Source organism: Gymnoscopelus braueri (genome assembly GCF_963280865.1).
Source record: "Gymnoscopelus braueri genome assembly, chromosome: 21".
Taxonomy (NCBI): Eukaryota; Metazoa; Chordata; class Actinopteri; order Myctophiformes; family Myctophidae; genus Gymnoscopelus; species Gymnoscopelus braueri.
The window spans coordinates 2,932,116-2,948,036 of record NC_137623.1 but is presented as its reverse complement, the minus strand read 5'-3'; the positions used below and the strand labels follow the sequence as shown (position 1 = coordinate 2,948,036).

Genomic DNA, 15,921 nt, shown 5'->3' with positions numbered 1-15,921 from the left:
TTAAAACTAGGGGTGTGCCGATATATCGTCCCGCGATATATCGCGATACGTTTTCGTGACGATATTTATCGTTTTGGAAGAAAAAAAAATCGTTTAAAAAAAAACAATAATAATAATCAGGCATGCAAACAGCCCCGAGGTGAAAAGGGTGACAATATGTTGTTTTTTTTTCGGGTCAGGTGTCATACTATTGCCCTATTTGGATTCAAAACGGCTATTGTAGCTGAAAAGCTACAAGTTCGCATATCTGAATAATGCAAAAACAGAATTATTTGTTTGCATTTGCTTTTTTTCTCCCCCATATATTTTTCGTAATAAAAAAAGTGCGTATCGTATCGTATCGAAATCGTATCGAAGTTGTGAGCCAAATATCGTATCGTACCCCTAATTAACTCTCTCAGTGCCACGCCCCGACATATCCCGAGTTTTTCCCGAGTACCCTCAGTGCCAGCACGAGAAATCCCGAGTTTTTACTTTTGACTGTGGTCGCGCTATTCTGTATATTTTTCATGATCACTTTCGCTTCCTGACTACATCAGACTCACCCGGAGCCGGATGTAAAAAAAATAAATTCATTTCCGGGTCACGTTGTTTTTCTCCGGTGATTTTCGGCCAGAATAGGGAAAGTCACGGTTTTTCACACGGTATAAAAAGCGAACGGAGAGGTCCACGTCTACTCTCTTTGGTCTGGGTGACGATCAGTCATCGTAGTCGTGTATCGCATCGTAATTTAGCGCGATCAACGATTGTCGAAAATGTCAACATCCGGTTCTGACCGGATATGACGTGAGCCTGTTTGGGAGGGGGCGAGTGAGCCAGCGAGATCATCAATGTGTCGATTTGTTGCTCTCTACTGGTAGAACTGTATTATGGGTTTAAAACCCCAATCAGATCATTTATTTGAATGAAAAATTACAAAATTACAAAATAAAAAAAAACGCAAATTCCTGGCAGTTTGGGAGTACTTTATGAAAATACTCTTGGCACTGAAAGAGTTAAAACCCCTGCATATTTCATTGCATAATCAAGGGTTTTAGCCCACATAATCAAGGATTTTTGCCCGCGTTTTTCTGGAGGGTCTAATGAGAGTGGCAAAGGCAGAGAAGCAGATGAAGGTGATGAAGGACAACTAGAGTACATAAACAGTACCTGCTGCTCCACTTGGACCTTCTGGAGGTCTTTCAGGGCCCTCTCTGCCCGGGTTCTCTCATCAAGTGCACCCATAGCCTGAGAAACGTAAAGAAGAACATAGTCAGGTGATAATAAAAGACTAGTATAGGCCATCTGAAGGCATTTGAATTAGGCATTGCAATTACAATGTTGACTTAACCACTCTCTAAACATTCTATGAATGGCTACTATAGGTCTTTATTGACAGTGAAATGATTTGACTTTTGTTTTACTTGGGATTCCAAAGTGCGGAGCCTGGATTTGAGTTTATCATTTTCTTCATTTAGTCTTCTGATCTCCTGATGAAAAGATGGAAAAGAAACGTCTATGAGGATGTGCATCAACGTGAGGGGGTCACACATTTCAACCTAAACCTACAGCCGATTAAAAAAAAAATCTGTTGAGAATTAATTAATTGCCATACAAATTATTGTGATTAAAGATTTAATTGCATTTTTAGCCACTGAACACTGGAACGTATAAATCAAAATGACATTTCTGTTTGCCTTTTAGGCTTCGTGATCAAAAATATGCAAAGGGCAGATATGAGAAATAACTTAAATATACAAATAAATTACTGACATATTTAATTATTTTACACTGTACAAATAGTGGCAAATAGCAGATCTACAAGCTTACAACGTGTCACTTTGTGACACGTTGTAAGCTTGTAGATCTGCTATTTCTGGAGAAAAAAATTCAACACGAAAACTGACTATGATGAAATTGCAATTATCTCAAAATTTTGTGATAGGGCAAGATTAATAATTATGACAGGCCTACCTATAACCTTTAGATAGATGTGTTCCTCACCTTGTTTAACAGCTCAGACACACCGCCGCCTTCGTTCAGAGGAGCCAGCTTAGGTTTACTGGACTCCTGGTTGACCTGGGGGCAACAAGGTCAAAGTGCAATGCTGCGATCAGAGAATTAGTATGACATCAATTATTTTAACATCTGAACCACCATTCATGATATAGATTGATTCTCCTAGAATGAATTGGAATATATAACGAATATAAAAGAAAATTCCACATCCTTAACCCATTAAGACCGGGAACGCATCTGTGTCATTTTAAAATGTCTTTGGCTATTCAAAAATAGCAGATCTACAAGCACCGAGTGCCGCGCTACGAGCTTGTAGATCTGCTAGATCTGCAAATTTGTTGTTCCAGGGACCCCACAGAAGCAAAGATTTGAGTTACAAATGTTCGCTTGAAAAAATATATTCAAAGATTTGGAAAAAAAAATCCACAATTTTTCAAAACAGTGCCGTGCTATGAGCTTGTAGATCTGATTTTTTTTAGCCAAAGAAATCTAAAAATGACACACAGATGCGTCCCCGGTCTTAATGGGTCAATGGAGCTCAAACAGGCCGTGATCACCTTGTTGTGTGCTGTGACGTACCTTACTGGCCGACTTAAAGTCTGTCTTCTCAAACTCAGCCACTTGCTCCAACAGTTCCCTGTAAACACACACAAGGATAGGGTTGGGGGGTCGACACATGACACAGCAGAGAAAGGAAGAGAGTTTTAAGCTTTTAACATCTCATACGTTAGTGTAAAGTTTACCTGTTCCATAACAGTTTATAACTAGACGCGTCGCAATTCAGGGCAATTGCAAAGTGTGGTTGCGCCGACGCCGGTCACGGGTCGTTGCCGCCGGGACGCGAGGAATATGCTTGAGGAATACCGTCGGAGGCCGCGTGACGTGCCATTCGAATTTGGTGCTGATTGTATCCTGTTCGTGATACATGGCGTTTTGATTTGAAGAAATAGGCCCCTCCCACTAAAATACATAAGCCCCTCCCACAAAGGTAGCGGGCCAATGACATTGTCACGTAACTCCTGAGATCACTTGCGTTTCATTTTGAGAGGATTGATCCCCCCAACATGAGGTTTTTGCATCAAACGGTTACATTTTTAGCATTTGTGGCGCCCCCTATGGATCAAAGTGGAAATGCTTTTGGGGATTTGTTGAGTAAACCACCCTTGACATGTGATTCAAATTTGGGATTGACTGGACGTTTCGTTCGTGATTTGTGGGCTTTTTTGTAAAACAGGCCCCTCCCTCTAACTTTGGAAGCCATTTACGGACGAACGGTATGGACTATCAAAATTCTGTTTCACTCCAGATTATCGCATGGGTCCAGAGATCATGTGTACCGATCTTTGTGAAATTTGGAGAAAATATGTGGGAGGAGGAGCTAAAAGTGTGTTTTGAAGAAAATTCAAAATGGCGGAAAATCTATCCTGACGCAAATGGGCGTGGCCTATATGGGGAGTTGCGTCATGACCCAAGGAATCTATTTTTATTCTAGGACCTACGGTTCAAGAGTTATAGGCCAAAACGTAAAGTGGGCTGTTATAGCGCCACCATGAGGCCGACTGGTGTAATGTTTTTTTTTAAAATAATTTCGGACTAAATCATGAACCACCCCACCAAATCTGGTAACTACAGCTCTTACGGTTTCAGAGCAAAAAATACTTGAATTTGAGTTTTCTCACTTTTCCATTAAAGTGGATGGGGACATTTAATGCACTAATAAATCAATATCAATAAAACTATGCAACCAATCTCTTAGCCTTATACAAGCGCACGATTCCCGGTGAGGCCGGTCATTTTGACATATGGCACTAAATTGGGAAAAATAAACTGTGGGAGGAATAGCGGTTTGAAATATTGTTTATCTATAAATAAAGAAGGAATAAAGTTTATCTATAACAATAGTCTGGTTGCCCATTCGGGCAACCACACTAATTACTGTTAGCGCCGTAGGGCTGTCACACAAAAACATTCTCATGGTTCCAAATGTTCACACTTCACCTTTCCCACGGTCGTTTTTGAGCGCGACGTGCGTGAGGTAGACGTGCTCGCCACGTGTTAAAACCAGACTTCACACCATTATGTCTTGCTGAGAAACGCTGAGGAAGGAAGGACTATAGGGCCTTAAGTTTCCTTCTGCTGCTACACATAGGTAAAAGTGTTAGATACTAACTCATTACAAGTACCGCTAGTGCTATGTGCACGAGGACTGGGACGTTTATACGGTTGAAAACAAAAAAAACTAAAATCTGTTCGACCTTTTGAAAAAAATTGGTTTTGCAAACATATCTTCACATTCCAGGAGGACAGCACTGTACTGGCCGGCTGTCCTCCGTGGTGGAAAAGAATGCACGGCGCTGGCATTGCCTAGGGCACCTGCTTCTCAAACTTTTTCACGCCAAGGACCCCCAAATTGACACTTACCCCCATCTGAAAATATTTGCCAGGGAGCGGGACCCCGCCATGAGAGAAGATTTGTACGGCTCTAGCAGTGATTTTCAACCATTTTAATTTCAAGGACCCCCCAGTGTGACATGCATTAGATTACGGACCCCCTTTTAATGGCATTTCTATCTCTGGGACCCCAATTTATATTGTAAAATCAATGTTAATTTAACTCTGAGAGTGTACAAAATGTCCCCCCAAACTAATCATATTTGAACTGTGGACCCCAAAAAAATCTTATATTTGAACTGGGGACCCCCCCCAGAGTTGAGCCATTACATTTAGTTTGACTCGGTTCCACTGATAAACATTGTGAAAATAGCAGCTCTACAAGGTCACAACGCCTCGCAACGTGAGGCGCTGTGAGCTTGAAGATCTGCACAATTTTCTTCTGCACCTCTTTCTTATATTATTTGACATGTTTGACCCGTTTTTATAGTGTAGTAGTTCGTTGATGACTTTTGATGCAGTAATGGTCTTTTTTTCTTTTCTTTCAATCTTAGGTATCACAAAGGTGTTAAAAAGGTCCTTAAATTGTCACTTTACTGTCGCCCCCGACCCACAGGTTGAGAACCAGCGACTCATAGAGATGGAGAAACATGCACTCTGGCACCACACATGACCCTTAAGGCAGTGGTGGAAAGTAACTAAGTACATTTACTCAAGTACTGTACTTAAGTAAATTTTTTAGGTACTTTTACTTTACTGGAGTATCTCAGAGGCAAATATTGTACTTTTACTCCACTACAATGATTTGAAAACTTTAGTTACTAGTTACTTTTCAGGTATACATTATGATATTATAAAACACACATTAACCACTTTTGCCCTATTTTATACCTAGGCTATTTGAAAATAGCAGATCTACAAGCTCACAACGCGACGCGTTGTGAGCTTTTAGATCTGCTATTTTCAAACATTTTAGTACTTTTACTTTTGGTACTTTAAGTACATTTTGCTGCCAATACTTTTGTACTTTTAATCAAGTAAATTTAGAATTCTGGACTGTTACTTGTACAACAAAGTATTCTTATATTGCAGTATTGATACTTTTACTTAAGTAAAACATCTGAGAGAGAGAGAGAGAGAGAGAGAGAGAGAGAGAGAGAGAGAGAGAGAGAGAGAGAGAGAGAGAGAGAGAGAGAGAGAGAGAGAGAGAGAGAGAGAGAGAGAGAGAGCGCTTTGTGGCTGAAAGAAGCCGCTCTCTGCAAAAACTCTTAAATGTGGTTTCTTAAAAAGCAGCAAAACGCACGTAGATCTGTGGCGATGAGGGAGGGGCGTTTTCCCTGCTTCTCTCTGTGACACACCCATAACAATCTACTATAGGGACGGAGGGTTTGTGAGGGCTTGTCGCTCGCCTACAACAAAAACAACAGATCTTTTTACAAAACAACCCTGTTGTTGTTTGTGAGATCTGAACCTCATCCAATCCGGGAACGAACACACTGTGTCATTTTAGATTTTATACTATTCAAAAATAGCAGATCTACAAGCTCATAGCGCGGCACCGAGTGCCGCGCTATGAGCTTGTACATCTGCTATTTTTTGGGGGGAAATCGTGAGATGTTTTGCAAATCTTATAATTTTTTAAAGCGAACATGTTTAACTCAAATCTTTGCTTCTGGGGGATTCTACAAAAAAATCTAAATCCTAACAGTTTTTTTTTTTAAATACGTATGTTGCTATAATATCAGTGGTTCTATTTATTCATGTCAAGGACCACCCAAAATTATATGTATTTGTCCGCGGACCCCCATCTCAAAATATGTTGTTACAGGGACCCCCAGAATCAAAGATTTTAGTTAAAAAAGTACATTAAATTATATATATTCAAAGATTTACACACATTTTCACGATTTCTTAACAAAAGAAAATAGCCAAATAAATCTCAAAATGACACAGAGATGCGTTCCCGGTCTTAATGGGTTAAAATAGGTCACAGAGGTTAAAAGACTGTGAATATTGTGTTGCATCAAATCGATCAAGTTCAGCCCACTCCTCTCAGTGTAAATGCCCTTTATAGTTGATTAGAGAAAGGTTTAGAAAAGAACGTCAGATATGTGCATAATATAGTCTCAGTCGGGTGTCCAGAACTGTTATTTTTCAGGATTCAAATAAAAAAAAGCATCAACAGTAGCAGATCTACAAGCTCAACATGTTTATGCTATAGTGTGACGCTGTAGTAAAAAATAAAAGATGGCCTTAAAAGTCCTTAAGTTGTCACTTTACTGTCATCTACGGCAGTGGTTTTCAACCTTTTTCATGCCACGGACCCCTAAATTGATAAACATTTGGCCGCGGACCCCCATCTGAAAATGTTTTGTGCCAGGGACCCCCCCAGAAGCAAAGATTTGAGTTGAAAATGTTTGCTTTAAAAAATATATATATATTCAAAGATATGCACACATTTTCAAGAATTTCCAAAAATAGCAGATCTACAAGCTCATAGCGCGGCACCCCCCCAAGGACCACTGGTGGTCCCCGACCCACAGGTTGAGAACCACTGACTCGTAGAGATGGAGAAACATGCACTCTGGCACCACACATGACCCTAAAGGTATATCAGATGACCTCTGTGTGAAGAGAGAGCATTTCACAATACGAATGAAGACGCTCTCTGCAAAAAACCTCTCAAATGTGGTTTCTTAAAAAGCTGCAGAACGCACGTAGATCTGTGGCGATGAGGGAGAGGCGTTTTCCTCTCTGTCACACCCATAACAATCTACTATGGGGACGGAGGGTTTGTGAGGGCTTGTCGCTCGCCTACAACAACAAGATCTTTTACAAAACAACCCTGTTGTTGTTGTTTGTGACATCCTTAAAGAGGTCACAGGGGTTAAAAAGTGAGACTGTGAATATTGTGTTGCATCAAATGGATCAAGTTTAGCTCACTTTCTCAGCGTAAATGGCCTTTATAGTCGACTAGAAAAGGTTTAGAAAAGAGAGTTGCTGTTATACAAAAGACCCATCCTATAGGGGATGCATCAGTGAATAAATAGTTTGACCTCCCTCCACTTCATTGGCAAAAAAAGATGGACCAGAGGACCAGTAGAACAGGTCACTGGTAGGACATTTATTACTCAACTCATTTTCATGTTTAATTTTTTTATTTCTTTGGCTATTCAAAAATAGCAGATCTACAAGCAGTGCCGCGCAACGAGCTTGTAGATCTGCTATTTTGTTTTAAATCGTGGAAACTTTGTCCAAATCTTTGAATATACGTTTTAAAACGAACGTTTTTAACTCCGATCTGTGCTTCTGGGCGTCCCTGGAAGAACAACACATTTTGAGATGGGGGTCCGCGACCAAATACATATAATTTGGGTGGTCCTTGACATGGAAAAGTTTGAAAACCACTAAACCAATAAATATATATATATATATTCAAAGATTTGCACAAATGTTCACCATTTAAAAAAAAATAGCAGATCTACAAGCTCTTGGCACTCGGGACCGCGCCAAGAGCTTGTATATCTGCTATTTTTGAATAGCCAAAGAAATCTAAAAATGACACAGATTATTTCACGGGCTAAATGGGTTAAAACTCTTGATAGTGAGTCTTTGAAATTCACAACAAATTCTTCTGGCTTCTTCTGTATTGGTCAACCTGCGGGTCTGAGAAAGAGGCTGAACCGCTCTGTACGTTCGTTCGGGAGACTGTATGCATCGGCTTCCCTGATTGGCCAACCCAAACCGTTCGGCTTCACGGATTGGCCCATATGATATATTAATATAATTATTATACTCCCCCCATGACAGCCGGGGCGCCTGATGGAGGGGAAAGGAACTGGTTGGAATAACGTGTTCCTTCCACGTGCTACGTCCTACCGGGGAAACTCCCCCCTGTCAGGTGATAAGAAGGTCAGTTGGCTCTCATGCATTGAAGGAGGCATGAGCTCGGCCCTGGCCTCCCTAGGCTGGTGAGGGGAGTGTAGCGCCCAGGATCACTTAGAAAATTGACACCGGGTGGAAAATAAGGGTTACAAAATCGCGGGATTTTCCGGGCGGCACTTAGGCTCTAATGTAGCCTGACAGCGTGCCGCGGGTTCGAGTCCCGATCCCGACAGCCTTTGCTGCGATTTTAGATTTTTAGATTTTAGCTAGAACCATTATTTTATACTTTGGCTATTCAAAAATAGCAGATCTACAAGCTCATAATAGCAAGCTCATATTCTACGAGGCCTTGCCTCTGAGATGTAGTGGAGTAGAAGTAAAAGTACTGCGGGAAAAATATATAATTATTATACAATATATTAATGACATATTACGAATCAAATGAACTTCTGATTGTGTTTAACAGTGAAATTGTTCATGTGACGTGTGTCTTCTCTGAGGTTCTTGTTTAGGTTGAAAGACCCTGTGATGAATGAGCTGATGGTTAGATCTAACAGTTTGTTAAAACATTTCTTGGCACAGAGTCAGAACAGCAGAGAGTTGTGTAGCTTAGATGTGACATGTGAGCCAACGCAGCTCTGTGTTCAGACTTGTACTTAAAGATCTGATGTGGGGCAACTCGATACTATAGCCCAATGGTCAGGGTGGGTGCATATACCACATGGCCTCTAAGCTCTAATGGCTGACAGAGAGTCGGCGGTTTGATTCCCGGGCCGGCTGGAATGTTTGCCTGCACGTCACCCCCAACCACTCTGTGTTTCTGCTTTTCTACACTGTTCCTGTGTCTCAAATATAACTTAAAATGGCCCGGACCGCTGGCGTAGTGGTCTGGGTACAATGTAGCGCTACAATGTAGCCTGACAGCGTTTTGCGGGTTCGAGGACCTGATCCCAACGGCCTTTCCTGCGTGTCACTCTCTGCCCGTTTCCTGTCAGACTACTGTCCTATCTGCAGTGGTGGAAAGTAACTAAGTACATTTACTTAAGTACTGTACTTAAGTACAATTTTGAGGTATTTGTACTTTACTTGAGTATTTCCATTTTCCAATACTTTTACTTCTACTCCACTACATCTCAGAGGCAAATATTGTACTTTTACTCCACTACATTTACTTGAAAACTTTAGTTACTAGTTACTTTTCAGATATACATTATGATATAATGAAACACACATTAACCACTTTAGCCCTATTTTATACCTAGGCTATTTGAAAATAGCAGATCTACAAGCTCACAACGCGTCGCATCGCGACGCGTTGTGAGCTTGTAGATCGGCTATTTTCAAATATTTAGTACTTTCACTTTTGGTACTTTAAGTACATTTTCATGCCAATACTTTTGTACATTTACTCAAGTAAATTTTGAATTCTGGACTTTTACTTGTAACAGAGTACTTTTATATTGCAGTATTGGTACTTTTACTTAAGTAAATAATTTGAGTACTTTTTCCACCACTGCCTATCTGTAATAAAAGGCATAAAAAGCCCCCCAAAAAAAATATTAAAATGAAAATACTCTAAAGACTTACATAGCTTGCTCAATAACACTCGTTATTAACACGTTTTTGTGTTCAAACACCCTTCACCAGAAACACCACTGCATCAAAGAGATGATAATAAGCTACAAGCAATAACATCATTAAATATCACTTAGAAATGCTGCTTTTGTCAATCCTATACTTTTTTTTCTCCACAGCTATTTAATAGCCGTGACCCTTTCTGAACTATAAGTAAACTGTATTCTGTCTGGGCTGTGAGAACATGTCATATTTCTGAACAGGTGGCAAGGTGGCTGGTGGTGTTTTTTTTTTGTTGAGGTTGTGTGAATGAAGAGAAAAGGCAGAATATTCACATGAGAACGTTTGGCTTTGCTGCTTGGCAGTGACCTCAGAGATCACACACACCTCTCATGTCTTTAAGCGCTGAAGGCTGCTGATAGGATGTGGCTTCCACCTCAAACTGATGGAAACGTTCAGTTTCTCAAAGAACATCTGGGCATTCATTCTGTTCATAATGTCACCCTGCTCTACCGTGATGACACTCTGGTTGACCTCGTAGTGCTCCTCGTGCTGCTACTGCACTACCTACCGAGTCCTTTTTTGTGGTCTGTTTCTCAACCCGTGGGCTGGGGACCAAAGAGTGGGCTGCGTGCAGTGGTGGAAAAAGTACTCAAATGTTTACTTAAGTAAAAGTATCAATACTGCATTTTAGAAATGCTTTGTTACAAGTAAAAGTCCAGAATTCAAAATTTACTTGAGTGAAAGTACAAAAGTATTGGCATCAAAATGTACTTAAAGTACCAAAAGTAAAAGTACTAAAATATTTGAAAATAGCAGATCTACAAGCTCACAACGCGTCGCGTCGCGACGCGTTGTGAGCTTGTAGATCGGCTATTTTCAAATAGCCTAGGTATAAAATAGGGCTAAAGTGATTAAAGTATGTTTCATAATATAATAATTTATATCTGAAAAGTAACTAGTAACTAAAGTTCTCAAATAATTGTAATGGAGTAGAAGTACAATATTTGTCTCTGAGATGTAGTGGAGTAGAAGTAAAAGTATTGGAAATTGGAAATACTCAAGTAAAGTACAAATACCTCAAAATGTTACTTAAGTACAGTGCTTAAGTAAATGTACTTAGTTACTTTCCACCACTGGCTGTGTGACTAGATGAATATTTACTATGTTTATGTATCGAAGAGAAAAAAATGAGCTAAAGAGGAGGGCTGCAGTGTTCTAAAAGTCAGAGAAAGATACAACAGTGTGTGTCTTTGGTTAAAAAAAAACAAGTGCCCGCGGGCACTTAGGCTCTAATGTAGCCTGACAGCGCGTCGCGGTTCGAGTCCCCATCCCGACGGCCATTGCTGCCGCGTCACTCCCCATCTCTCTCTCTCCCCCCGTTTCCTGTCTAACTTCACTTCACTATCAATAAAAGGCATAAAAAAACAAAAATAAATCTTAAAAAAAACCAAGGCACTCTTCCGGAAAGTTAAAAAGCCCATTAACCCATTCAATCCTCGAATGCATCTGTGTCATTTTAGATTTGAGCTATAGAACCATTATTGTATGCTTTGGCTATTCAAAAATAGCAGATCTACAAGCTCATACTCTACAAGCTCATATTTTATTACTAAAATCTTTGATTCTGGGGGGGGTGGGGGGGGTTGGCGGCCAAATACATATAATTTTGGGGGTTCCTTTTTTAAAAAATAGCCAAAGAAATCTAAAAATAAATATTGAATAAGTTAATGTAAGGCTAGGCTAGTTCATCACTGAACAGGTTAAAATCAAGCCAACATGTTTCGGCCTCACATTGGCCTCCATCAGTGCTACTGTATCATTCATACATTCATTCATACATTCATTCATACATACCGCGCAGGATTCGAACCCTGGTCTCCCCGGGTGGAGAGACAAACATCTTATCCACTAGCCTAAAAGGGGAATTCTCCATTAGCCGGCCGGGGGGAGACATTAATTAGGCTTTCAGTAATCTCTCAAGAACAGATTCTGCTCTGCGTTGGAATCTGTCGTGAAGGTTCGTCATAACGTGTACGCACTGTGTGGGCGTGGGCGTGCCTTCAGATCAGGAAGCAGGCCGCGCTTTACCCAATCAAATGTAGTGGGCGGGATTTACGTGTCCGCTGATCCTTCCCTACTCGAAACAAGCCGAAACTAATTTAACAATGGCGTCCGCGGAGCAGACAAAACCACGGAAAGATATTCACATTTTAACTTGCTCTTTCATCATAGAAACAAGTGGGCTTATAACCAAAACCATCCATGTTCTCTGGGAGAAGTGGTGTTAGTGTTCCGTGTAGAAATATTGTTAGTGGGAATGAAAACATAGTCGCACCACCCGGAAGTGGAGCGTGAAGGCAGACTAAAACCCCGGTTTCCTTTGCGCACGTGTGCTGCGTCGTCATTGTCCCAGAGCCAACATGAGATAGTACAAACAGCAGAGGGCGCTGTTTTTCATTCTCATTTGGCTTTGGGTTCCCAGATTGGGCTTTCAGTAACAGCTCACCTGTTCTCCAGCTCAGAGATGTCGGTCTGCAGCCTCAGGTAGAACTTCTCGGCCTGGGAGAAGATCTGACGGAGCAGCAGGACGTTGGTGTGGGCCGTGTTGATCAGCTCCGTCTCCACCTCGCCCCGGACCACCGCCTGAAGACCCTCCAGCATCTCCCTGACCTCGTCCACCGTGAACGTCTCCTCCACCAGTCTGCACGCACACAGTCACACACACGCGCACACACACACACACACACACACACAAAGATCCTTCAGAAATGCATGAATTGATGTCTACCTTCCCATTGAACATAATGATACAATAAGTTAAAGGGATAATTCACCCCAAAATCACTTTTTTTCTATGTATTACTCACCCCATGGAGACTTGAATTCATAGATATTTTTTTGTTTTTGTCTCATTCCTAAGACAATCATTTGATGAGCGGCAGCGGTTCCGGTAGGAGACACAAAGAGTCTCCTTTGTGTCTCCTACCGGTTCCGCTGGTCATCACATTATTGTCTTAGGAATGAGACAAAAACTAAATCCATGAATTCAAGTCTCCATGGGGTGAGTAATACATAGCAAAAAAGTCATTTTGGGGTGAACTATCCCTTTAAGTTAAGTGTTATGTATGTGACCTGCTGTCTTTCACGTCCTCGAAGCACGAGTCGATGGTCTTGAGCCTCAGGACCCTCTTAGAGCGAGCAAACCTCATGTAGCTGATCACCTCGTTCTGGTTCTGCTCATTAAACGCTAACTCAGCCTGTAGACACAGAGAGAGAGGGAGAGGGGGGTTAAAATGGGGACCATTATTTGGGACTACAGGTAACAAGGTACAGGGTCAGTGACAGTACTTTACTTGGACAGGGGTTCCGGGACCCCTAGAGCAGTGGTTCTCAAACTTTTTCATGTCAAGGACCCCCAAAATTATATGTATTTGGCCGTGGATCCCATCTCAAAATGTTTAGTTCCAGGGACCCACACCAGAATCAAAGATTTGTGTTAAAAATTTTCACTTAAAAAATATATATATTCAAAGATTTGCACAAATTTTCACTATTAAAAAAAAATAGTAGATCTACAAGCTCATAGCGCGACACTCTATGAGCTTGTAGATCTGCCAAATCAGGCTCTTTTTTTTTTTTTTACATTAACCACTTGAACCCTAGCATCCCTATTCTGAGGAGAACTTTAGTCTAAATAGCAGATCTTGGTGTAGGGGGGGGAAAAGAGCAGACCAAGTACAAGTATTGAGGGTTTAAGTGGTTAACTGTCTGAAAATACCAGAGATCGGGTTGGAAAATACACATTAACATGAATCCAACATGATGTGTCTGTTAAACATGGCTGTCTATGAAATCTATGAAAAAGTTTAACCTGCAACACAATTTTATACATTATGTAGTGTGTGGGGGGGGGGGGGGGGGGTCCCTGCTTCATCTCTCTGTCAGCTCAGGCTTTGGTTCTCAAAGTGGGGTCCGGGGACCCCCAGAGGTCCTTGGTGGGGGGGTACCAGGGGGTCCCCAGCAAAAAGTAGTTAATTTTAGTTTATATAGCGTGACCATATTTTATACTTTATACTAAAATAGCAGATCTACAAGCTCATAGCTTGAAAAATCCCTGGCATTTTCTTTTTTTTAGATGATGGGGGTCCGCAGCCAAATACATAGAAGACCCCTGCTTTAGCTTATTCCACATTTATACAAAGGCCTGATCATCACATTATGTTTACAACGACAGTTATCTGGGAATGCTAACTGTTACAGAGCCCAGATGGCTAGGTATTAGCCTTAGATCAAGACTATCAGTCTTAGCGACCACCCCCCCAGAACAACCTGGACATTCACCAGTAAAGCCCTTACTCCTCCGTACATGTACAAAATATATATATATACGGTGTTTACCCGCTTGACCCAAAAGTTAACTAACGGTCCGGTGTATTTTTGAAATGTATTAGTCCGTATTTTTCAATAAAGAAGTGTTTTAATCCCGTCTGTGGCCGATTCTGTCGGAAGTTCCCAACGGGCGGAGGTGACGGGGCGCATCCGATGGAAGCCGGAATTACACTCAATGTAAACAGGAGTTAAACGAGGTGGCGTTCGGCCACAGACGGGATTAAAACACATATCTGTTGAGAAATACGGACTAATACGTTGTACAAACACTCCGGACACCTAGCTAACATTTGGGGAAACCGGGTAAGCACCTTATATTTTACATCATGTACATGTACGGAGAAATACGGGCTTTACTGGTGAAAGTCCACGTCACACTGAGGAGGTGGAGCTAAGACTCTAGTAGATAAAAAAAAATAATCAAAATCGATCAAATACATCTACGAGAGTCTTGATCTAAGGCTAATATGGTAGCACATTCTGGCAGCTAATCTAAAGTGGGGTCCGGGGACCCCCAGGGGGTCCTTGGGTCGGGTTCCAGGGGGTCCCCAGCAAAAGTAGTTACCATAGCATTACAATCAATCAACCACTTTATCCATTTGTTGGCTATTCAAAAATACAATACGAAAATTTTTGAATGATTTAGAATGTTTGACCCCAAATCTTCTCCTGATCTGCATGGGGGTCCCTGGCTGGCACAGGGGGTCCGCGGCCAGATACATATCAATGTGGGGGTCCGCAGCACGAAAAAGGTTGAGAAACACTCATCTAAAAGTCTAAACAAACACCCTAACAGTTAGTGTTGTCTAACAGGTGTCTAACAGTTCAGTTAGATGGATGTATAGACTCACCATATTATGGCTTAATGGTCCCAGCAGCAGCTATAGCAGCTAAAAGGTACTAATCAAACCCCTAAAATGGTCTTATTTCTCTCCTCTAGTAATAGGAGGACACAGATCTGTACTAAATGTATAAACACTAACTCAGATTGTGTGTAAAGAAGACTTCTGGAGCAATTAAAGAGCCTAACGTCAGTAGAAGAGATGTTAAATGAATGAGGAGATAATCTGTCAGGTCTGCTAGCCTAGCTGTTAGCTGTTAGCATGTATCTGCCTTGGTTACGGAGTAGAGCGTCATCGTTGTCATGGTTACCACCAGAGGGCTGCGTTCAGGGTTGCCAGATCTGCTTATTATTATAATTTCCCCGCAAGATTTTATTTGAAAACAGCCGATCTACAAGCTCGCAACGCGTCGCATCGCGACGCGTTGCGAGCTTGTAGATCTGCTGTTTTCAAATAGCTGATGTATTGTGTTAAAGTGCTCATGTGGCCCCATAGTCGCTTCTTTTGGGCTGGTTTTCCTAGACCTGGTTGCTTGTTTCTCTCACAGAATCTGGCAACGCTGGCTGCGTTCAGCAGCACGAATGTTGCTCATTTTCTTTAACACAGTCCAACAACTACGTCCATAGGCGACGCTTTATGTGCAATTATTTTTCATTGAGTATTTTATTACAATTATAAATTAAATATGATATAATTTATTATACCAAGGGCAGCGTGTGCTGTGGATTATTTTAATGTAATTATATTTCTTCTTGTTTAGTTTGTTAATTTGTTGTTTTTATTTTTGTTTCAATGAATTAATTATTTTCCTTTTAGTTTGATATAAAAAGCCTTTTTA

General features: G+C 41.2%; 1 protein-coding gene across 1 annotated transcript in view; it reads right to left on the bottom strand.

The window, feature by feature from the left end:
* lztfl1 (leucine zipper transcription factor-like 1) overlaps positions 1 to 15,337 on the bottom strand; it is a 20,794-nt gene extending 5,457 nt beyond the window's left edge. The window contains exons 1-7 of the mRNA XM_080417638.1: positions 15,093 to 15,337; positions 12,985 to 13,109; positions 12,359 to 12,553; positions 2,578 to 2,635; positions 1,984 to 2,058; positions 1,404 to 1,469; positions 1,150 to 1,227 (exon numbers count right to left, since the gene is read on the bottom strand). Of these exons, the coding sequence (XP_080273764.1) occupies positions 1,150 to 1,227; positions 1,404 to 1,469; positions 1,984 to 2,058; positions 2,578 to 2,635; positions 12,359 to 12,553; positions 12,985 to 13,109; positions 15,093 to 15,095 (600 nt within the window). The 5' untranslated portion in view covers positions 15,096 to 15,337. The remainder of the gene's footprint in view (positions 1 to 1,149; positions 1,228 to 1,403; positions 1,470 to 1,983; positions 2,059 to 2,577; positions 2,636 to 12,358; positions 12,554 to 12,984; positions 13,110 to 15,092) is intronic.
* Between the last annotated feature and the right edge of the window lie 584 nt (positions 15,338 to 15,921).